At 37.6% G+C, this 24,994-nt stretch overlaps 1 protein-coding gene across 6 annotated transcripts in view; it reads right to left on the bottom strand.

Moving 5' to 3' along the window:
• The window catches only part of KLHL28 (kelch like family member 28), a 49,461-nt gene that overhangs the window by 24,132 nt on the left and 335 nt on the right, over positions 1 to 24,994 (bottom strand). For 2 of the 6 annotated variants that reach the window (XM_007472927.3, XM_007472928.3), the window contains exons 2-3: positions 20,319 to 20,390; positions 2,187 to 2,225 (exon numbers count right to left, since the gene is read on the bottom strand). The exons of 1 other annotated variant lie outside the window; for it this stretch is intronic. In XM_007472927.3, the coding sequence (XP_007472989.1) occupies positions 2,187 to 2,225; positions 20,319 to 20,354 (75 nt within the window). In that variant the 5' untranslated portion in view covers positions 20,355 to 20,390. Of the gene's footprint in view, positions 1 to 2,186; positions 2,226 to 8,184; positions 8,226 to 20,318; positions 20,391 to 24,994 lie in introns of all 6 variants that reach the window. 3 more of the 6 variants (XM_007472929.3, XM_001368810.5, XM_007472930.3) reach the window with 2 other exon arrangements.

Below are 24,994 nucleotides of genomic sequence, written 5' to 3'. Positions count from 1 at the left end.
AAAGTGAGTATGCTTAACTTAGGTTCACTAGAATCTTGGTTTATCACTTCACTGATCACAGTTCTAAAATACGTTAAAACTAATGCTGTTACTGGGGGCAGCTGGGTGGCTCAGTGGATTGAGAGCCAGGCCAAGAGACGGGAGGTTCTGGGTTCAAATCTGATCTCAGACACTTCCCAGCTGTGTGACCCTGGGCAAGTCACTTGACCCCCCCCTAGAGTTTAGGGACTTGGGGGGGGGGTAGATAGTTACAAACTGCTTTCCTAAACTGTTGGACCAATTCACAATTAAAATACTGGATTGGATGTCACTCACTCCATCAACTCCCATTATTTTTTGTGTCTTCTTTGCCAATTTGATAGGTGAGAAGTGGAATTGCATTTCTCAAATTATTAGACCTGGGTGTTTTTTTACATGGTTGTTCATATTCTTTGATCATTAGCTATTGTGGAATAGCTGTTGTTATAAATTTGAATCAGTTCCTTATATACCTTTTATATAAGGTCTTTAGGAGACACCTAGCTAATTAACTGTTTTCTTTCTAATTTATAGCTGCATTAGTTTGGTTTATGTAAAAACTGTTTAGTTTTTATGTAACAAGATTTTTGTCTATTTTGCCTTCTATGATATTCTCTGGCTCTGGTTTGGTCATGAATGCTTCCCCTGTCCATAGATTAGAACTAGGTAATTTCTTTCTTATTCTTCCACTTTGTTAATGATGTGACTTTTTGTATTCAAGACATTTGTGTAGGTCTAAAGGGGTCCCCAAACTTTTTACACAGGGGACCAGTTCATTGTCCCTCAGACCATTAGAGGGCCAGACTATAAAACAAACTATGAACAAATCTGTTTACTGCTGTCTGGGCTAGCGGAGGCTGCAGCGCTGGCTGTGATGAGCCTGTCACACCTTGCATAGGCCCATCACCTCCACCACTATGCTGGGCAGCAGTATACACAGTGTGGAATCCCCTCCCCCAGATCAAGGCTTACCATGCTGACATCTTCCATTGTGCAGTCACATAATCCTTTGCATGGCGCCTCGTTCTCATTCACTTACTCTCAGAACAAGGTGTCATGCAGAGCGACGCTGCATTTTGTGGCACCTCCACATACAGTGCTCCTCTCACTGACCACCAATGAAAGAGGTGCCCCTTCTGGAAGTGCAGTGGGGGCTGGGAAAATGACCTCGGGGGCCACATTGGCCTGGTGGAGGTGAGGGTGGGGTGTAGTTTGGGGACCCCTGGTCAAAACCTAATTCTGCCAGATTGCTTTCCAGTTTCCCCAATGATTTTTGTGCAGTGTTAAGCCATACCCCAGTAGATGGGGGGGTCTTTAGGTTTACTGGACACTATTAATTTGTTTGCATGTGTATGTTGTATATTGTTTTAAGGAAGAGAGTAACCCTCTTTTTGCAACTCTGCAGGGACATGAGACTACCAGGGAGAGAATTCTAGAATGGGAAAGTAAGGGAGAGACAGTTAACTGAGGCTTAGGGGCCTTTTTCTGGTTTTGACCTGGAAAGACAGGCTGCTTTTTCTTAGTGGCTGATACTACCCTGAATTCTCTATCCTGTTTTGTTGTCTGGCTGCCTTACTGCTTTGCCACTCTGCTGCCCTGGTTTTATCTACTGCAGTTCTTGGGTGATCCTGAACCATCTGGCATCTGATTGTGAGACCAGGACTGGGTCCTTTTGGATCTAGGACCTCCCTGAGCCCTATCAGGCTTATACAGACTCTTTCCTTAAAACAAGCTAAGGGGGGGAAGGGGAGGTGTTAGTTGTAATTTAGTCAAGATTAGGCAGTTAGGGAGTATTAGAGTAGGGGAAAATCACTCTGAGGAAATCTTTGTGAAGAGATATTAGATCCTGGGTTATTAGTTAGACAAATTAGGGATAGGTAGTCCCATACCCTTTTACCTTATTCTTTTATTAAAGCTACTTCTCATTTTATTTGAGTGGTCTGTGTGTGTCATCTTGGAGACAGGCTCTACCTGGCTGGATTTGTTGGTCTTCCCAAACCTGTTAATCTTCTTATACTGGCCCAAACCTATCCATCTGGTCCCATCCCTAAATCACTCTCTTAACAATACCAGTCTAGCTAAGTACAGAGAGGCTACTCAATTTCCAACTTGGTAATAAAGGCTTTTGAACAAAGTAAGCCATGAAATAAAGAAAAATACAAACTGACCTCAGTCCAATGTAGCTCCCTTCTGGTCCTGTAGAGATGCTAGCATAACATCAGAAAAGGGAGGAGAAGGTGTTAAGAATCAGAATTTTTAGATAGTCAATAAACATTAACTTAAACTGTTGGTAATCTAAACATGAGACTCTTGACCAGTTATCAACAATTATCAATACTGGATGAATTAAAACATAACAATATTGACATTCTCACTATAAATGAAACTAGAAGATAAAGGAAGTATGATTCATAGATTTCCTAGGAGAAATAAAGAAGTTGGTTTTATTGTGCTTAGAAAGGTAACAACAAATACAGAATATTTATACATCTCACATTGAAATGAACATTGTGAAGTTAATTGTAGCTTTTGCACCAACATCTATTTTTAAAAATTAAATTTTCTACAATTACATGTAAAAACAGTTTCTAACATTTTTCTAAGAATATTGAGTGCTGAATTCCCCCTCAACCTGCCCCCTTAGATGGTAAGCAATTTTATAGATTTTACATGTGCAATCATGTAAAACATTTTCCATATTAATCTTTTTGTGGAAGGAAACTTTAATAGAAAAAAAATTAAGAAAATGAAAAGTTTGGTCTGAATTCAGATTCTATCAGTTCTTTTTCTCTGGAAGTAAAATGGCATTTTTTTTTTGTCATGAGTATTCTGGGATAGTTTTAGATCACTATATTGCTGAGAATAGTGAAGTTATTCAGTTGTTGTTGATCTTACAGTATTCCTGTCACTGAATCATTGCAATGTTCTCCTGGTTCTGATCATTCCAGTTCATGTAAATCTTTCCAGGTTTTTCTGAGCTCTTCCTGCTTGTCATTTCCTTATAGCAAAATAGTATTCTATTACAATTGTATACTATAACTTATTCAATAATTCCCCAATTGATGAGTATCCCCTCATTTTCCAATCCTTTGTTCCTAGAAAAAAAGTTACTTTAAATATTTTTGTACATATAGGTTGTTCTTTTCCTTTTTTAAATCTTTGGGATACAAACCTAGTGATAGTATTGCTGGGTCACAGGATATGTACTATTTTATAGCCCTTTGGGCTTTGGTGCAAATTGTTCCCTAGAATGATCGAATCAGTTCACAACTCTCCCAACAGTGCATTCATGTCTCAATTTTTCCACACCCTCTCAAGTTTTGTCACTTTCCTTTTCTATCATAATATAGGTATCAGGTGGTACCTCAGAGTTGTTTTAGTTTGCATTTCTCTAATAGTGATTTAGAGCATTTTTTTTGGCATGACTAAAGAAAGCTTTAATTACTTTGAGAACTGCCTGTTCACATCCTTTGCCCATTTATCAGTTGGGGAATGACTTGTATTCTTATATATTCAACTCATTTCTCTTATGTATTTGAGAAATGAGGCCTTTATTAGAGAGATTCGTACAAAAATTTTTTTGCACCCATTACAATTGCTGTGTATTACTCTCCATCTGATTTCTCCTTATTTATTTATTTTTTCTATTGGCCCCACCTCCCTTCTTTTATCCCCTTCACCTCCTATTCAGTTATCTCAATGGGATTTACCCTGAGAAGAGCTGGGACAGCCTGAAGACTGATCTCTCTTGTGTCTGCCAACCTAAAGACTACAATCTTTTCTAAAAGATAGCTTAGGAGAGCAGAAATAAGTTTCCATCATTAGATAAAGAACGGTCAGACAAACCTCAGCTTTAGCCAACGCCTGAAAGAGTTGAACTGTTTGATCAACAATTCCAGCTAGGAATCCCCATAACCCTCTCTCCCAACCTTAACCTTGTTATTCATTTATTAAATCATCATTCTTCAGAGCAAAGCAGTCAGACCTATTAAGAGGATAAAAGAGGATTAGTGGGTGAAGGGTTATTCAAAGGGAGAGTTCTCATTGGCCCAGGTCAAGCCAAATCCTGGCCTGGATATCATTGCTCTCTTTCTGGCAGGGATTTGACCAAAAGGGACACCAAGGAGGGTTAGGTAAAGCAAAATTCCCTGACCATGTCAATTCTTCACTCCTTTCCTTTCCTGGTAATTCTTCTGCATCCCTCTTGCCTCCATTCTACTCAACCAGGGACAGAGGGTAGTCATTTGCTTTCTGTATAGAAGGGAAGGATACCTCTGAGGGTCAGCTCACCAAACTGACCAGTCTGACCAGTCATTTATATCAACATCCTAGGGGTTTTCAGCCTTTTTTACATTTCTTTTCCCAATTTTTCTTATACATTTTATTTTTAAAATTCTTTTTTTAGTACTTCCATTAATTATTTGTGAGCTTGAAAGAAATACCTATTTTTCTTGGAGGCTTTGGATGTAGCAATAGTGACCTTGTCTTCTTCTGAGTTTGTGTTTTGGTCTTCCCTGTCACCAAAATATCTCTCTATATTGCTTTTTGTTTGCTAATTTTCCAGTCTTTTCTTTTTCTTTTAATTTTAAACACTGTTAAAAAATTGGATTCTATAAATGTGGTAAAGGGCACACTGTTTCAAGCTTCAGGTTCTTTGTCCCATTGCCTTCAGAGCTAACTCTAGGGATCTATCTACTTTCATTTCTTCCAAGGTGGTAAGGAGAAGTATGTTGAATACTCTCCCATCCTGTGCTCTGGTCTATAAATTACCATAAGTACTCTTTTGCCCCTTGGAACTAGGACCAGAGTCTCTTACTCCCCTAAGGCCCCAAGTATTAGTGTGTGGTAGTGCTCCACCTCATCCTGAAACCTTGCCCCAGGACTGTTACCTTGATCTGTCCTAAGGACAAATACAACAAGAGTCTTGTACCCAAACCCAACTGTAGCATTCCAAGCATATTCACATCTATGAAATATAAATGATCATACGATTACTGTATCTTCAGGCACAATGCTATACCAATGATATTCGTGGGTGGTCCCTTGAACTGGCCATGGGGCCTGTTGCCTAGGACAAACTCATTAACATGCTCGGAGTCAATTCCCCCGGGATATCAGGGTTTGAAATCCACACACCCAGAGGTGTTACCTCTACCTTACCGACCAATCTTATTTGTCAATGCTTTATGATGTGATCACTACGTGCTTGGGAGTACCACCCAGACCAGATAGGAATAAAAACAAAGGCAACCTTATGATAGACCTCTTGAACTTCCTTTCCCCTGTCGTGGAGCTGAGCTGAGCTGAGCTGAGCTCTGCTCTGCTCCTGATCCTCTTGCTCCTTCTCTCTCTATCTGAATCTCTTTCTCCCCAGAGGCTCCAGCCCTTTTTGGCCACCCTAATCTCCTTCTTCCATTGATCCTCATATTTTCCAACCAAGGAGAAAATCATAGGGGTTTGCCTGCCCTATCCAATCACTAACTTGTCTGTGTCTGTCATTCTTCACCCTGGTTCCACGATTCCCTACCTCTCCTCGGGTCCCTACCACAAAGGACAACCCCCTCTTGTAGACCCCGCTTATCAGGGCTCTACACCAACAAAGGTACCCCTCTAATAATCTTCTGAACAGTTGTCTGATCCCCCCTTAGAATCTGGCTGAGAGGTCCAAAAGCCTTTGCTATTGCTTCAGCTGCTCTCAGGGCCAGTTATTGAGGTGGGGCGGGCCTTGGTATACTACTTTGAGCTCCACCTTTGTATTTCACCTCCACTCTCATGTACTAGATCCCTCATGCTGGCCTTCTAAGTTTGTTCTGGACTGAAAAATTACTTCACTCCATCATTTTTATGGGTTATATGCCACTCTAGAACTCATTCAGAGGTATTATATCATAGTTCTTTAGAGGGTAATTTGGTGAGTACCAGATGGGTCCATATACTTTCTCCATCAGCTTGGTTTTGCTCTCCCCACCAGCAACTACTGAAGATGAGGAGGTAAAAAATCTTTATAAAGAACTCAAACTCCAAATTAAATCTTTATATACGTAAACATAGAGCAACTTCAATGCAAAAAAAATGGGATGTGGAAGATGGTAGGGAAAATATTGGAAAACAAAACTCAGGAGTAAGTCATACATTTGGGAACTACTAACAACCTCTACCTAAATCCCTTGACATTGCCCAGGTACTATTGGAACACATAGACTGTGTATTGGTTATTCTTCTCCATGCTAGTCCTACATTTCTGGTTATATAATTTAGAAAGCTCTCACTTATAGTTATACCACTATAAAAGTAACTAAAGGAGAATGCTATACATATACATTAACTAAATTTAGCAAAAGAATCTACCTTGATAAAAAAGACCGATAAGAGCTAAATGACAACATAATTAGGTAGAATCAGCTTGGAGGGTAGTCTCCTATGGTCTCCAAAATATGCCATCGATCACCTTATTGCTATTTAACATTTTTATCAAACACTTAGATGAAGCTATAGAAATCATCTTTAACAAATGTGTAGATAATAGGAAGCTGGCAAGTGTGAAGATTAAATTACAACCCTTGTCTGTTCTTAGATTTAACCCCCATAAGTGTAAACATGGTATTTAAAAGTTAAGTATGAAGTTCTGCCCATTTAGATCTAATCACCAAAGTGCAAATATCCCACTTAATCATGAAGTGGGAGGCCTGTGACCCATGTGTGCAACAGTGGGCAATGAATCAGAATTGATTAACTGCCTTCTGGGCAGTCCTAGAACAGGACTTCAACTGTGACTGGTAGACGTACAATTAGGGGAAGACACAGGAAGTGATGCAAGAGAAAATATCTTTAAAAGGAGCTGTTGTTGCCTGTGAGAATTCAAATCTTCATGCTTTCGAGTTGAGGCTGGTGAAGAGGGGCAGAAGGATCTCCTGACTGGACTGACCCATGATGAGTGAAAAGCTGACTCTTAACTGCTGAATTTTTCTGAGGAGACTTCCCCAGGTCCTGGGCTACAAGGGCCGAGGCCTATCTTGTTGAGGACTAAACTCCCCTGCCTGGTTTTTGAGCCAGGGGTCGAAGCAAATTACTTAGTGTTGTAAACCTTAAAAATTTCTCTGACTTATGAATGTTGGAAATTTCCCCATTGGGGAATCTTCTACTTAAAAAAATTCCCTAGCAGATAGTGAGAATTCTACTTGAATGTGAAAACTCCTTGCCTTGGGAATATCCCTACTCCACCCTACTTAAGACTGGTTTAGAACAGAGAACGCCTTGCTGAACAATGAGAGTGCTTTGACCCATGCTTATGGAAAGGATGGGAAGTTCTTTGAGTCATGCCTGTTTTTGGAATTGATGCAATGGGATGCTAGGTACCCATATAGGTGGGGAAACTTGTAAACTACTTAAACCTAAAAGGGTGATAACTTATTCAGAGGTTTTTTCTTAATGAAATTTGTCGACACAGCAGCATTTTTTCTGACTTACTAAAGAGATTAAAACTACTCAGCTGTGAATTCAAAATGGGCGGTCCTTTGGAAACATCTACAGTGATTGGTAGATGTAAGGACTTAGGGGAGGTGACAGAGGAAATTTTGCCATTAAAAATAAGAGCTTGGATCTCATTCAAGGAGCTCGATTTCTGACTCTCATTCTGAAGGAGAGCTCCTTGAGGAACTCCTCTGAGGGGCTCTGTCCCTCTGGGGTAGGAGCTCTGGAGGCTCTTGAGAGAGGCCCTTTGAAACAATCTCTGGCTGGAAGACTCTTTGAGGAAGGACGCTGGCCTGGTGTCACTAGTATCCTTGTTTAGTCAGACCTTGTGGTGAGTGTTAAAAAACTGACTAATTCCTCTTTTAAGACTCAAGTCTAGGCCATATTGGCTTGAGGCCCTTCATACTTATTCCTTTCTTACTCTCTCTCTCTTTCTTTGATTACTCATTGTATTGTTAATTAAAATCTCTATAAAACCCAATTGACTTGGGTATTTGAATAATTGGGAATATTTCCCTGGCGACCACCTTATATTTGATTTTAAACCCAAGACACTGTAGTGAAACATATTTCTGCGGTCAAATTTACTCACCCTCTCTTATATCTATCACAATTTATATCTTCCACTATTTTAATCACTACAGTTTAAGACCTTAACCATTTTAAATCTCATAGTGTTTAGGAGAGATATCTTACCTTATCCTCTCTCTGATTTCTTACTTCACTCTTTCTACATTCTGTAAATAAATTGTAAATAAATCTCTTTGGAATTAATTAAATTTCTGGTGAACAATCTTAAAATATAAAATTCAACCCTTTTAAAATTTAATCCCTTTCCCCCCTTACACAAGGAAATTCAGCACAATGGTTGAAGGTATAAGAATCAAAAAAGATCTCAATAAACTAGGGTACTAAGTCAAAGAAAAGATATAAGATAATGGTAGTATTCTTGTTAATCCAAGTAAAGTTCACATGATAACAGGTTAAGAATGGCCAGGGCTCTTGGTCAACTATCCATATACCCTAATTTTAAAGATCCAGTATTCACATCTAGGTCCTCTGACCCCTATTTTGCATTCTTTTCATAACCCAGTTTTACAAATAAGGTAAAAAATTATTTCACCTATACAGTTTAGGGAAGCATGGATAGACAATGGTTTGTGAAAAGGGGAATACAGCCTTTAGGGGAATACAAACCAAAATGAAGTGGTGATTTAAAAAGTTAATGCTATGCCAGGTACAAATGAATTAGTATCCAAAACGCTGCAGTTATACTATATAGTTTTCTGTACAGTTCTGGGTGCCACATTTTACAAACAGTACCGATAAACTGAAGGTACATCAAAAGATACAACACCAAGATGGTGAGGGGTCTGGAGATCATTCCATAAAGGGATGAACTGAAGGAACTGATATATTTAAGCTAAAAGGCGTGGCTGTATAATCCTAAACAAATCATTTAACCTCTCAAAGCTTTAGTTTCCTTCTCTGGAATATGGGGATGATAACAGTAGCACCTATCTCACAGGAATGTTTTAAGGATCAAATGACATATGTGAAGTGCTCTGCAAATCATTATGTGGAGAAGACTTGAGGAAACAAAAGAGCCATGTTCGAGGATTTGAATGGCTGTCAAGGCAAGTCAAGTCAAGAGGAACTAGATATGATCTTGTCTGGAAATAGAATTACAAATAATGAATGGAGCTAACAGACAAATTTAGGCTAGGAAAATCTAGGAATTAAAATTGTTCAAATGTGAAATGGGTTGCTTCAGGATGAAGGAAATTCTTATGTCTAAAGGTTTTCAAATGCTAGCTGGATGAGGAGAGACTTTCAGTAAGATATATAGACACTTCTTAGAGGCACTCTAAGTGTGAATATGTAACTTTAATCCATAAGATTGGTTAACTGTAATCATATATTACTGGGATATGAATGAATTTCGTTAAAGTACCATCCCAATACATTTTCATTGTACAGTGATGATTCTGGATTTCTTAAGCCAATACCAAAAGAGTAAACATTTAGAATATAATTTCTTCCACCTCTACATCATTTCCTTTGATGATCTCATCAGTAGTCCAATAAATAACTCATACTAGGGGGATTGTAGTTACATTCTAAGGATCATCAATCCTTATCTTATCATCTTGGTTTGAATCAATTTTTCCAATTACTAAACAATGGACTTCATGAAGGATTTACAAGAGGAGTCAAGTTTAATAAAGTTTTAAAAATTGCTAAGAAAAGTTTGAAACTTCAGCCTACCAGCTTTAATTCATTGCAGATCAGATGATGCACTTAAATTAGAAAAAATGAATTTTAGAGATCAAGGAAGAACTATTGTGTTTTTTAGCCTTAAGTATAGAATTCTCTCTTAACTATAGCATATTTTACTTTTGCAAATTCCTTCTCTTCCAACTTCATTGAGAAAAATGAGGCCATCAGGTTCCCTCAACTCCCATCCTTCAACTCTCAAAATTTATCGACCTCACCTCTCACATTCTTCTTTCCTTCTTGCTCAAGGGAAAATGTGTCTCTGGGAAATGGGAAACAATAGTAGATTTAAGAGTTGGAAGAGGAGGCTTAGAATCCTGGCTCTGCCCACCAACTACTTTGGGAAACTACAATCCCTGTGTACTTCAATTTTCTAATCTGAAAAAGAGCTGGTCTAAATGACCTCTAATATCTCTTCCAGTCCTAAATCTCTCATTCTATGAATTTAGTTGCAGGTGCTCAAGCCATTATACCAAAATATACAAACTATCACTGAAGGAAATCTTGTCCTGGTGACTTGTTCAGTGATAATTCCAAAACCAGCCCATGCTTCACCCTGGACATCTTGTCAAACAACTAATGCACTGTGTTAGGATGGAGCAAAGGAGGATTTTGGAATTCCATGGTTGATAGACAGGACTGGACTGGCAGTTGGAAGAGCAAGGGCTGGTGGGACAAGAATGGTGGGCTGGGGCATTCTGAACAGCCCCTGAGGTCTTCTGTCTCAGGACTGAGAGCTGAAAGGTCCAGTTTCTGAGTGACTGAAGGGATCCCTGAAGCTGTTTTCTCTCCAGAAAACCTACTACTGTTTCCTCCACCTACTACAAAGATCACAGACCCTGTGGGAGGTGCTGGCCAGAACTCTTTCTGTACCAGAGCCCAGCCCTCCTGATTCCTCCTTGCCACCTTGAGCTGTTTCAAGATTAGCCCTATAAGATATACTATCATTTAGATTATAAAAGGGGCAGAATTGGAAAATTGGAAATTGGTAAAATTGGTAATTGGAAAAAGGGGCAGAAATGTCCATGGACACTGACATCAGCTCCTTGAACCAACTACTGTGGGGATAACCTTGTCAGGGCTACCTCTACCCACTTCCCCTCAACCCCTTTACCTGATCCTTTTAATAAATCCTTTCGTTAACAGTCAGATCTTTGGTTAGCCTAATTCAATAACAAGAATGGTGTTTAGGTAACTCGGGACAGGCCTCAAAGCTTGAGGTCAGTCCTTCTGTGGTGAGGTCAGACTAAGTCTGCCACATATTTCTTTTGGAAAAGGTAATAAAGAAATCTTCCCCTGGAACTGCTGACAGGGGAGACTGACATCTCATCCCCTCAGCCATTGCTCCAAAAGGAACTCAAGGGATACTGTCTGCTTGATATCTCTAGAGAAGGTGAGAAAGAGAAATAGTTTTTCCCTCAGAGTTTACCTCAAATCCCAGCTCTGAGTTCACCCTAGGGAACGAGGTCCTGCCATTTGCCCTGTCTCAATAGATTTTACCTTGGCCCCTGTTCCCAATTATTTGGTCCTCTCAACTCCCCACTGGTATAACACCTCAACTAGTAAGGCAAAACTAACCATTATTATTATAAGAAAGAATCCTCCTTTTTACAACTGAAATGTACTGACAGTCTCCTCCTGCTTTCTATTTCTTGCTCTGGAAATTATAATCAAATGAAGTTTTTCACTGTTTTTGGAAAGTGTATGTTAATCCATTGCTCTTTTGCTCCACTCAACATCCTTTTGACTTCCTAAACCAAAATCTCCTTTCTGGGACATAGATCCCCTAAATGTGTTATTGCTCTCTATTAGAATGTATGCTTTTTGAGGGCAAGTACATTTTATTTTTATTTTCACGTCCCTAGTTCTTAGCATATAATAAGCATTTAATAAATGTTTTTCTTTCATTTGTTCATTCAGAAAGATCACCATGCCCTTGAAACTAAAGTTCAATGAAAATGTAAATACTGTACTATAAATTACATCAAATCAAAATCCATAAAACTAGGAACTTTCATTATCTATCCCAATAAAATTGAAAGCAACTCCACTATTTTACTGACTTATACAAAAGTGGGTTGCCTTTCAGTCAATAAATCAACAAGCATTTCTCAAGTATCTACTGTGTGCCAAGGCATTATAAAAGGCACCAGGAATACAAATACAAGAATGAAACAATTCCTATTCTAAAGAAGTGTGAATTCTAAAAGGGCAAATAAGCAATTTTAGAAGTATACATAAGGGGGCAGCCAGGCCTAGAGATGGGAGGTCTTGGATTTATTCAAATCTGACTACAAATTCCTTGCTATGTGACCTTGGGCAAAACTCTTAACCCCCACTTATCACTTATTACTCATCACTTATCAGCCCTTATCACTCTTCTGACTTGGAACCAATATACTCTATTGATTCTAAGACAGAAGGTTTAAAAAAAAGGAGAAATATCTATAGAAACAGATGAATTTACAATTGAATTCTAATAAATATCTAAAGAATAAATTAATTACAATCTATCTAAAAGTATTTGGAAAAACAGACAAAGGAGGAACCTTACCAATAAAATGGTTAAATTGGAATTTTGACTAAATAAGAGAGTTTTAAAAAGTGGTCCACAATTATTATCCCTTAAGTCAGGAAAACTATTAGCAGTTTTTAGCAATTTTAATTGGAATATTAGTAAAAAGAGGGAAATATGGAAGGGAAAGCCTAAGCCTACCCTAAATGCGAATCCAGCGATATGAAGCTTGTTTGCCGATGGAGTTCCAATCTCCACTTGGAAATCATAGTCACTCACCAGCAAGGTCCCAATGCAGAAAAACCCTTGTGAACTAAGTTCACCAAGGCAACAGTGAACCCAACAAGAAAGTCCCCAACTCCAAGAGGCTCCAAAGCTGAAAGTTGAAGACACGAAGCTGAAAATGCCAGTCAAAAGGCCCAAAGTTCCAAGTCGAAGTCAAAGTCCAAAAGCCTCAAGGAGCTGTCCTCCAAAGAAATCCAAAGGAGAAGATCCAAGGAGCAGAGACTTAGACTCCAAAGGAGAAGACTCAAAGAAGTCCCTTGGACAGGAAGTTCAAGACTTTTTAAAGTCCTTTTCCCACATCACTTCCTGTCCCTTCCCCACTTTACTAGAATCAATTTGCAGTCTTTCAATTTGCCTAGCACTGCTGGGGGGAAGAGGGAGGGAAGGGCCTCTCAAGCTGTCACCCACTCTAGCAAGTGACTTGTGAACTCTCATTCTTAGTGACTGGTAAAGTATTAAGTAGGGGTACTCAAGTTTTTGATGACTGATTAACTTAAAAGTTGCTGACTGATACACAAAAAGAGTTTGATTCACTCTTCACCCTGAATTCCTTTAATGACACAAATATGGTCATGATACCTAAACTAGGAAATGCAAAAAGAAAGAAAACTATAAACTAATTTCTCTAATTTATATTGATATAAAAATTTAAAATAAAATAGTAGCAAAGAGAGATTTATATCAGGTATAGATGGCTGGTTCAAAATTAAGAAAACTATCAGTATAATTGACCGTGTCAATAACACCCCCCCCAATCATATGATTATCTGACTAGATTCAGAAAAAGTTTTTGACAAAATACAACACTCATTCCTATTTTTAAACACACACACACACACACACACACACACACACACACACACACACACACACACACACACGCGCGCGCGCGCGCATTGGAATAAATGAACTTTCCTTAAAATAATGAGTACTAGTTATCTAAAATCACCATGAAGGATAAGCTAGAAGCCTTTCAAATACAAACAAGGGTGAAACAAATATACCCACTATCACTTCTATTATTCAATATCATACCAGAAATGCTAGCTATAACAATAAAAGAAAAAGAAACTGGAGGAATTGAATAGGCAATGAAGAAACAAAATTATCATTCTTCACATATAATGGTATACTTCATATATATATTTCATATACTTCAATCCTAGAGAATCTGCTAAAAAAGTAGCTGAACAAAGTTGGAGGATATAAGCTCTGAAAGCATCACCACTTAAACCATTCCATTAGCATTTTTATATATACCAACAAAATCCATTAGGAAGAAACAGAGAACGTCCATTTAAAATAACTGCAGGCACATATATTGGGATTTTGCCTGCCAAGAGAAACCCAGGAACTATAAGAACACAATTATAAAACATTTTTCACACAAATAAAGTCAGACAACTGGAGCCGGTAACAATAATGTAGTCACTGATCAATAGTGATAGACATGGCTACTCTAATCAATATGATGATCCAAGACAATTCCAAAGGAAAATGTTATCCACCACCAGAGTGAGAACTGATGAGCTCAGAAAGCAAATTGAAGTATAATTTTGACACTTGTTTTATTTTTCTTACTTTTTATTTTATTTATTTATTTTTAAAAGCCCTTACCTTCCGTCTTGGAGTCAATACCATGTATTGGCTCCAAGGCAGAAGAGTGGTAAGGGCTAGGCAATGGGGGTCAAGTGACTTGCCCAGGGTCACACAGCTGGGAAGTGGCTGAGGCCAGATTTGAACCTAGGACCTCCCGTCTCTAGACCTGACCCTCAATCCACTGAGCCACCCAGCTGCCTCCTCTTACTTTTTATTTTGCAAAATGGCTAACACTGAAATATGCTTTGCATGATTTCACATACATAACTCATATCATATTGCTTGCCTTCTCAGAAGGTGGGGGAAGGGGACGGTGGAACGAGAATTTGGAACTCAAAATTTAAAAAGAAAATGTTAAAAATTAAAAAATTGTTTGCTCATGGATAGGCTACATCAATATAATAAAAATGACAATTCAACCAAAATTAATTTATTTATTCAGTGTCATAGCAACCAAACTACCAAAAATTATTTTATAGAGCTAGGAAAAAACAATAACAAAGTTAATCTGAAGAACAAAAGGTCAAGAATATCAAGGAAACCAATGGGGGCGGGGGATGTGAAGGAAGGCGGTTTAGCAATCTCAAAACTATATGATAAAGTGGTAATCATCAAAACAACCTGGTAGTAGCTAAGAAACAGAGTGGTGGATCAGCTGAATACATTAGGTACATAATGCACAGTAGGTAATGACCAAAGTATACTAGTGTTTGAAAACCCCAAAGATCTAAGCTTTGGGGGCAAGAACTTGATATTTGACAAAAATTGCTGGGAAATCCTGAAAGTAGTTTGGTAGGAATTAAATATAGACTAGTATCTCATACCATATACTGTGACAAGGAAATCACTTTAAAAGACTGATATATATTAATTTAAGGTCACCAAGGAATTCAGCTATGTAATTCCTAAATGAAAACTCAAGTCAGCAGTCAACCTTTTATGGAGTTTAATTACAAACAGGATGAAGAAAGGTATTAGAGATAGAGAGAGGGAGAGAGGAAGGGGAGAGAAGGGAATAGGGCTTAAATACCCCATTCTGTTTAGGCTGGGAAAAAAGGCCCAAGTCCTTAGATAGCTGGGGCAAAGAAAGGAGATCAGTCCCTATTACTCACGTGACCAAAATGGAGAAACAGTCTCAGGGGCCTCCACCTCCAGCTTCCTTCAGAGCCAATCTCTCAAAGCACCACCTCTCCAACCAACCTCCACCCCCCCAACCCCCCCAGTCCTCAGACCCCTCTCTCTTTCAGGAAACGATCCAAGTTCCCTCCCCTCAGTTCTCACATCTACCAATCACCGTCCATGTCTTCCCTGTGCCAATGGTGGCTCTAGCTTAACCCAGGACCGCCCAGAGGTCTGTGGCTTTGCACATGTCTGTTGAAGGTCATATTCTCAAATAATTAAATCTTGATCCTTTGCTGCAGCCCTTCCTAAATTCTGTTAGGACTGAGTGGGGTGGAAATTGTATTTTCCAAGACCTGGTTCTGTCATTCCAAGTATCTCTATTGTATCAATTCTAAAATCAATCATGACTCAAAGAACTTCCTGTTCTATGCTTAAGCATAGGTCAAAGCCCTTTCCATTGTTCAGCAAAAGGTTTCTGTCCTAAAGTAATCTTAAGAAGGGAGGAGGAGGAACCTCCCATGCCAATGGGGTTCACATTCCAATAGTTCCCACTATCAATAGGAAATTTTTCAAGTATGAAATTTCCAACATTTATAAGTCTAAGAAATTTTAAGGTTTACAATCCCCCCTGATGATCATTGGGAGACTAGTCTCCCCATTGATCATTTAACATAATCATTTTGTAGTTCTAAATTCACTTCTAACTAAAGAGATACACAATATTCAATTTTCTAAGAGAAATTAGAATAGTGAGAGAGGAAATAGAAAAGAAAAGAAAGCAAAACCAATGTTTGCTAGGCGCATTGACAGAAAGCCAAATTAGGGGCAGTCCCTTTTGGCATAAATGTGTACAGTTACAATAAATGTTCAATCAAAAGTTCAGTCCAATCAATCACATCCAAAGTTCATTCTTGATCTTCTTGATGAAGTGTAGGTTTTCGGCATCTTTCTGCAACAGTTCATTCTCTGGATATAAAAGTTTCAAGCTTCTTTCTTGAAGATCTTTTCTCAAACAGAATCAAAATCTTTGAATTTTTTATAACAGTAAAATCTTAAACAAAATTCTTGGATTTTTATAAAAATACAATCTCAAACAACAAAAAATTCAAAAATAAAAAAAAATTCTTAGATTTTAAATTAAAATACAATCCCCCCTGAAGTAAGTATTTAAAAAAATATCAAGTTTAGCTCAGAATGCAATGTTCAGTTATGGGGGTGTATGTGTCAATTATCAAAAGAATAGAAAAATAATCAAAAACATAAGAAAAATTCAAAATAGGCCTTGTATAGGTCTAGTTTAAAGTAATTTCTATCCCACAAGTATGTAGGACAGGATGCAGTAATATTTCACTTAGCCATTTGTAGCCAAGACTACAGGAAGTTGCCATAATATAAGAAGAAAAGAATTAGAATTCTATTTTGATGGGGAAATGTCATTCCCTCGTCTGATTTTTTTTTTCATTCTCAGGGATATAGGGAGCCAGCATGATAGTCAAGCTTTGTACTTGTTTGAGTACTTCGTAAAGAGTGTAGATACAAGGAAGTCCTACGACTTAAACATAAGTTAAGCGTCGCAACCTCGAGTCTCACTTTAATATTTCTTGTGTGCTCTATTGGCACTATTCAGGTTTAGTCTGTGCTCCTTGTTTTTATCCCTTTTCCTGGAATCAGACACAAACATTAATCACAGTCCTATAATATTTTATCAATAAATGGCAGGTTCCCATAGTTTAAAGCTTTTAGGCATATATTGATATTATAGCAAGAGTATATATATTAACTTGTATTACTGCAGGAAAAAATAATATTAATATTAATTATGTGTACTTTCAGTACAAAAAATGAGAAAAAAATCAAATATTCTGATAAAAAAATAAAAGAAAAGAAATAATAAAAATAAGGAAAAAAATCAGTAATTCAATATATTCTTGAAAAAACAGCATCCATTTGTCTATGGATTATTATCTCCAATTCATATGATAAGATAGAGTCACAATTCATATGATAGGATACAGTCAATCAGTCTCAGCAGAAGATGCTTTCTTCACATGTGAGCAGTGAATCCAAGAGTCCCTTTCTCCAATCTTTATAGATGTTGGAGTAGTTAATAATATTTGGAATGGTCCTTCCCATGAAGGTTGAGTTGCTCCAGTTCGCTTGAAATTCTTGATATAAACTTTATCTCCTGGGTTTAGGTCATGCAGAGAAAAGTCTAATGGTCCGGCTTGTACTGCAGCTCCGGATTCATGAAATTCACGTAGTTTGTGCTGTAACTCCTGTATATAGGAAGCAATAGTAATATCTCCCCCTAATAGCGATGTATAAGCTGGGGAGAAAGGCTTAGCCTGTATAGGCGGATGTCCAAAAAGCATCTCAAATGGTGAAATATGTAAGTCTCCTCTAGGCCTGCTTCTAAGATAAAATAGGGCCAGAGGGAGAATTTCAGGCCATTTTAAGTGGGTCTCAGTGCATAATTTGCCAATCATAGTCTTAAGTTCTTTATTCATCCTCTCCACTTGGCCTGAGCTCTGGGGGTGATATGGAACATGGAATTTTGGAGTTATCCCCAAGCAAGAATATATTTGGTTTAAGACAGAATCGGTAAAATGACTCCCTCTATCGGAGTCAATACGTGCTGGTAGGCCAAAACGAGGAATAATTTCTTTTAAAAGTATCTTTGCAACAAAATCTGCTGTGGCTCGGGTTGTAGGAAATGCTTCCGGCCATCTGGTTAGTTGATCTACAATTACTAGACAAAATTTATAACGTCCAGCCTTTGGCATCGTTATGAAATCTATCTGTAGATGTTCAAAAGGTGTGTAAGCCAGAGGATGTCCCCCAAAGGCTTTTCCACGATATGCATGTTGGTTATATGCCTGGCAGACAGGGCAGGCTGAACATACTTTAGAGGCTATAGTAGTTATACCAAGGGCTATCCATACTCTCTTGACAGAGTCCACGATGCCCTGGGTGCCAAAATGACCATTTTTATGAATAGATTGGCAAATTTGGTTATAGAAACTTCTAGGGAGCAGGGGTTTTCCTTCAGATGACACCCATACTCCATTAATTTGTTTTGCTTTAAATTTTTGTTTCCATTTTTCCACTTCCTTTTCATTATAGGAAAGTGATAAATTTAAATTATCAGTGGTTGTTAATGTTAAAATTAATCCAGGTCCTTCTATGGTTGCTAGTTTTGCAGCGGCATCTGCTCGGTCATTTCCTCTAGAGACAGGGTCAGAGCCACCTGTATGGGCAGAGCAATGAACTACAGCTAGGGCTTTAGGCAGTTTGAGAGCAGAAAGAACTTCATTAATAATTTCTGCATTAGCTATAGATTTTCCAGCTGAGGTTAAAAATCCTCTCTGGAGCCATAGCATCCCAACTGAGTGACAAATGCCAAAAGCATATCTAGAATCCGTATAAATTGTTGCCTTTTTATCCTTGGCAATTATACAAGCTTGTTTTAGAGCTATGAGTTCTGCTCCTTGAGCTCTAATGTTAGAAGGTAGTGAAGCTGACCATTCAGTGGCAAATTCTGAGACTACGGCAGCTCCAGTGTAACGTATGCCATCCCTCATAAAAGAGGAACCATCGGTAAATAAAATCAGATCTGCATTGTCTAAGGGAGTGTCCAAGAGATTATCTCGAGGCTTTTCTGCCATGGACACTAATGTTTCACAGATGTGGTCAAAATGGACACATAATTTAGTCATAGAGAGTTATATCATAGGAAAGTATTATTTTATCTGTCAGATCTATGGATAAGGGAAGAATTAGTGATTAAACAAGAGATAAAGAACATTACAATATATAAAGTGGTTAATTTCACAATATTAAGCGTAAAGGTTTTGCACACAAAAAAATCAGTTTAGCAAGAAACTGGGAAAAAATTTACAGCAAGCTTCTCTATCAAAGGTCTGATTTCTCAAATATATAGAGAACTGAGTCAAATTTATAAGAATCCAAGTCATTCCCTAACTGAAAAAGGTCAAAGAATACTAACAGGAAGTTTTCAAAAGAAATCAAAGCTATCTATGGTCATATAAACAAATGTTCTAAATCACTACTGATTAGAGAAATACACATTAAAACAATTTTAAGGGACAATCTCATAGCTATCAAATTGGTTCATATGACAGAATAGGAAAATGACAAATGTCGGAGAGGATATGCAAAAATGGGGGCACGAAGCACTGTTGTTGGAACTGTGAAGTGATCCAACCATTCTGGAGAACAATTTGGAAATATGCCTAAAAAACAAAAAAAACTTGGCATACCCTTTGACCCAGCAATACCATTGCTTTGTAACCCAAAGAGATCAAAGAAAAGAGGAAAGGACCAATATGCACAAAAATATTTATAACATCTCTTTTTGTGGTGGTAAAGAATTGGAAATTGAGGAGGTGTCCACTAATTGGGGAAGAGCTTGAATAGGCCTTGGTATATAATTCTGTTGGAACTGCACTACAATAAATGACAAGCAGAATGCTTTCAGAAACACCTGGACTTACATGAACTGATGAAAAGCAAAGTGAGCAGAACCAGGAAAACACTGTACACAGTAACAGCAATACTGTAAGATGATCAACTGAATAACCTGGCTATTCTCCTCAAAACAATAATCTAAGGACTTATGATAAAAAGAGTTATCCACTTCCAGAGAAAGAACTGATGGAGCCTGAATGCAGGTCAAGGCATGCTTTTTAAAACTTTATTTTTCTTGCTTTTTTTCTCTTTTCTTTTGTAATATAGCTAAAAGGAAGATATGTTTTGCATGACCGCATATGTATAATATCAAATTGCTTGTCTTCTCAAAGGAGAATTTTGAACTCAAAATTTAACAAAATGAATGTTAAAAGTTTTTACATATAATTGAGAAAATAAACATTTTAAAAAGCATACATAAAGTAAAGAGAATAAGTACAAAGTAGTAAATTACAAAGCAATTTGAGAGAAAAAGTACTAATAGTTGGGGAAATTAGGAAAGACTTCCTCTATGGTACGTAGCTTGTAGGTGGGCTGAACTTACATGCTCAGAAGTCTGTGGGCTTCTATCCAAAGGCATTGCCCTTCATATATTTCACTCTTTTGGGAGAATTCCCTAGGTTATTAGGCAAGAGGATCTGATATTAGAGGTAGAAAGCATATCCCAGATCAGAAATTTAAATATATTTCATAGGTTCTCACATATGCTCATTCAACCATTAACTTTTTTAAAAAATTTATTCAATTAGTTAATTTAGAATATTTTTCCATGGTTCATGGTTCAAGATTCATGTTCTTTCCCTCCCCTCCCACCAATCCCCTCCTGTGGCTGATGCACAATTCCACTGGGTTTTACATTGATCAAGATCTATTTCCATATTATTGATATTTGAACTGTGCATTTGAACGGTGATGTAGATTTTTCCTTTCTTTAGCATTAACTTTTGATACACTGGGAAGGGGGGATACAATTAGAACCTTGCTCTAACATAGTATTATGGACTCAGAAGGAAATTGTCTCCCCCTAACTCTAGTTTTTCATAGAGCCGTAACAGGTTATCTTTATAAGGAAAAGTTCTATTTCCTAAAATAAAAACTATAAAATCATTAGGTCATATTTTAATTCCTTTAACTAAAATTGTTGGGAGGAATGAAGCAGAAATAGGATTTTTTTCCCTTAGCATTCAAGTTTTGTTGCACTGTAAACTAAATTAGAACAAAATAAACATCAATTAATATAAAGAAAGAAATACTACATATTTCAGATGTAAAACACAACAAAAATTCAAGAAATCTATGGGAACAGGTGACATGAATAAATGAAGTTCAGAGGATGGGGGAAAAATCATTTTATCCATTTGTTTAAATATCATTCCCATCATATCTTTTTCCAAAGTTCTAGGCAATCTACTAAGTTGATGGATTCCAAGATTAGTTTCTCTCCCTACCTGCTTTTTTGGGAGATCCTAGCAACATTCTGAGGCCCAAGAGGAGATGCAAAGAGTATAGATGATATTATGACTATTATAATTAATGATGATAATGAAAACTAATATTCACACAGTGCTTACTGTGTACCAGGCATTGTACTAAAGCACACTTTGTAATTAACTCACTTTATCCTCATAGCAACCCTGAGAGGTAGGTACTATTATTATCCTCATTTTTAATGGATAAGGAAAATGAGACAAAAAGAGGTTAAGTGATTTGATCAGGATCATATAGCTAGTGTTTGAGTTCAGATTTGTAATAGGTGCTCCTGATTCTAGTCATAGTATTCCATCTACTATGCTACCCAGCTACCCCCATGCCTAACATATGCACAGTGGTTTTAACTTTCCAAATAATTTTCACATATCTGAATTCATACTGTCCTTGTAATAACCACATATGATAAGATATTCATCATTTCAAACCTTTATGGTTTGTTGTATTTAAATAGCATATTTCTTTGGAACATGATCATGATATATCTGTAAAAGTTATACATTGTATAGAAGAAAACCTCTCTAGAACCAAGGGAGGTTTTTCAGGAGCAGATGGTTGTCACCCATAATATTAGGACTTAAAAATTAGAAGAGAAAATTGGCGAAAATAAATAAAAACAATTTATAATTAAGTTTTGGTGGAACTGCAGGGGAAAAAGGTGCACTCCACCATTGTTGAGGGCAAAGTAAGACACCTATTTGGGAATCAAAAGACCTAGTTTTAAATTCTAGCTTTGCTACCTCCTATTTGTGGGACTGAATTAACTTCTCTGACCTGTTTCCTCCGTAAAATGAAAAGCTTAAATTTCATGGTCTCTTAAGTTTCTTTCCAGTTCTAAATCTGGAATCTTATGATTACATGCCATTTCTAGAAAGAAGTCTGGTAATAACATGGTAAGAAGCAAAATTCTTTGACTCTGACATTTCACTATAGAAAATGTAACATCATCAAGAAGTAATTGAAAATAAGGTTTATAGCTGCATAAGCTCAATTCCTTATCTGAGTAACAGGGAACCTTGAATAAGATACCACTATAGCAAGTACACTTTCAAAAAACCACAAGGACATGAGGCAAACTTTTAGAATGTAAACACAGGAAGAAGGGAATGTTATAACATCCTTGAAATGTTTCCACTGTTGATGAATACTTTCCCCACTTAACAAGAAATACACGCCCCCCCCCAAGTTCCTACCTCTGCCATGTATAAGAGGAACAGAGCTCAGCAATGTTTCTCTTGATTTACCAAATAACGTCTTTTCTGGTAACATGATTGGTCTAGATCTGGTTCTGACAACACTATATAATAGTAAAAATTGAAAAGAATCTGAATGTCCAGCAGTTGAGGGAACAGATAAACAAATTGTGGCAAATGAAAAAAATGCCAAAAAACATTAGAATTACAAATATTAGGGATAACGAACTATGGAAAGAACTGAAAAAATAACTATGTTCTCATACATGTGAATCTACAATCATAGGAATTGGAGTAAGGATTTGGATAAATTAGTAATAAATGAGGTTTACAGTGTCAACATGGAATTTAGAAGTCCCCAAACTTGCAGCCTAGAAAGATTTAATGAACCCCAGTTTACTTAGATTAAAGATGAAAGCCTCAGGTTTGACCTGGTCATAGGAGTTCCTCCTAGAGGGAAAATCCCCCAATTTAACAGGTCTCAGACTAAGGTAGTTTAGGCGGGAATAGCTAATCCCATCAAAAGTTAAATTTCTCTTTAGTCTCACTGGTTTCTCCCCTTAGGCCAAAGTCCTTTACCTAAATGGCCCAGCTCAAGGCTGGGTCTTTCCCTTTTGTGTCCATTGTAAAGAATCAGTCCCTCCTGTCTGGGGCTCCTCATTTTCCCTAGTTACCATAGTAAAGTCAATCAACTATTCCCGTCCTCAGTCCCCAAGTTCCCCAGGAAAGGTATTTAAACTTGCCCACTTTAATAGCTCCTAGGAATTGTCCAATCAAGCGCAGTTGGCTTTCCCAGGGGTCAGGGACCGAGAGCATCCAGAGTTCAATCCTTGGGGCTCTGCATAGGCATGTGCTCAGTGTAGAGGCCTAACTCAGCCCGGTGCCTCTTTCCTTAATTAAACAGTGGGTTTTCTGTGTTATTTTCTCAGTTTAACAACTTGTATATTGAAGAATTTTTCTTTGTAAATGTTTGCAATTTTTTCACTGCAAATTTTATAGGAAAAAATATGTATACCCCCCAAACATCCCTAATTTATTTTAACATATTCATTCATGAATTTATCTGAATATAATTTATTCTATTTTCTCTTTGCACTATTACCTCTGTCTATGAATTAGTTACCTGCTCTATAATGTACCACCTATTTGTCTAAAAACTCTAATAATTTTTAAAAACACCTTTCAATTCTGGTATTAACTTAAACATCATATATTAAGCATTTACTATGCACATAGCACTGTGCTATGCACTGGAGGACGATAAAATTTTTTATCCCATTTGTGCCCTCCATGATTTTTCAATATTTTAATTCTATAATCTCTTCCAGAGTTGAAAAAACCCAATATGTGTTTAAAATACGCATTTTCAATGTCTAGTTACAATTGTGAGCCAAATTATTATATGAAACATCAATTTTTTTTAAATTCTGTCTTCACTTCCAAATTCTCACCCTCCAATCCATTCCTCCAGTCACCCAGTGAGAAAGTAAAGAAATATGAGAGCCATTATGTCATGCAAGCATAAATATTTTAAAAAATTAAAACTTTCTTAAAATAAAAACAAACTGTCTTTCTTCAGTTACTAACTAGAATACCATTAAGAAAGGGCAATTCCAAGAACTTCAGATATATTAATAATACTGTAGTGTTCAACAGTGCTCTAAAAAAAGGCGTTAAAAATTCATTCTGTGCTTGAAACAAAACTATTTTATGTTGTGTAGCCTAAGCGATCAATTATATTGACAGTAACAAACACCAAACCTGATTCCATGATACCATGGATAACCAAGTTATCTGAATTAAAGATTTTGAAATTTCAAATAACACTACAGAAATGCCACTTTCCCCCAAAGGATTGTCCCAAAATAGAATCTGTATTGTTTCTAAAGCAGAGAGGTATTGTTCCTTCGGAAATTCATCTCCCACATTCCTGGGGATTCTACACTCCATCCATCAATTCGGGCCCAGAGCCCTCTAATTGTGACCACTTCAAAGTCTAAGTGTGAAAACTGCCTCCTCCCCACCTCTTAAAAACAAAATAACTATTCGCGGTTCAGATCTCCCTGAAAAATACTGAAGAATGGCATCTCCCAACCTTCCTCAAATCCTCAGGGCAGAGTTCTCTCAGGGCCATAGTGCCAAGAACTTCCCCTGCTAAGTAACACATCTGCAGTCAGTCTCTTGGCGACCAAAAGAGGAGCTATGGAGATTCTGGAGGAAGAGAAGGATGAAGGGAGGGGGTCCCCCCCACATCTGGAATGAAAAAGGACTTGATCTGAGGATGAGGGAAGGTGGCAGGTGAGATGAGGGAAAAAGAACATATTTCCAGTGGAGTCATTTTCCTTTATTTTAATTAAAAATTAGCAGAGAGGAGATGGAGAAGGGAGTCAAACATTTCTTGAGCCAATCCTGGGACTTGGGAGGGAAAAACAACAACAACCCTAACCCGCTTACCCCCTGGGCCCGAGGACATAAAGGATGCTAGGGAGAAAGATATTTTTCGATAGGTTAGTTCGCTCCCAGGGCCCGTGGACCCAGT

This window comes from Monodelphis domestica, chromosome 1, assembly GCF_027887165.1.
Source record: "Monodelphis domestica isolate mMonDom1 chromosome 1, mMonDom1.pri, whole genome shotgun sequence".
Lineage (NCBI taxonomy): Eukaryota > Metazoa > Chordata > Mammalia > Didelphimorphia > Didelphidae > Monodelphis > Monodelphis domestica.
Note: the sequence above shows the minus strand (reverse complement) of the source record. Positions and strands in the feature narration are given on the sequence as shown.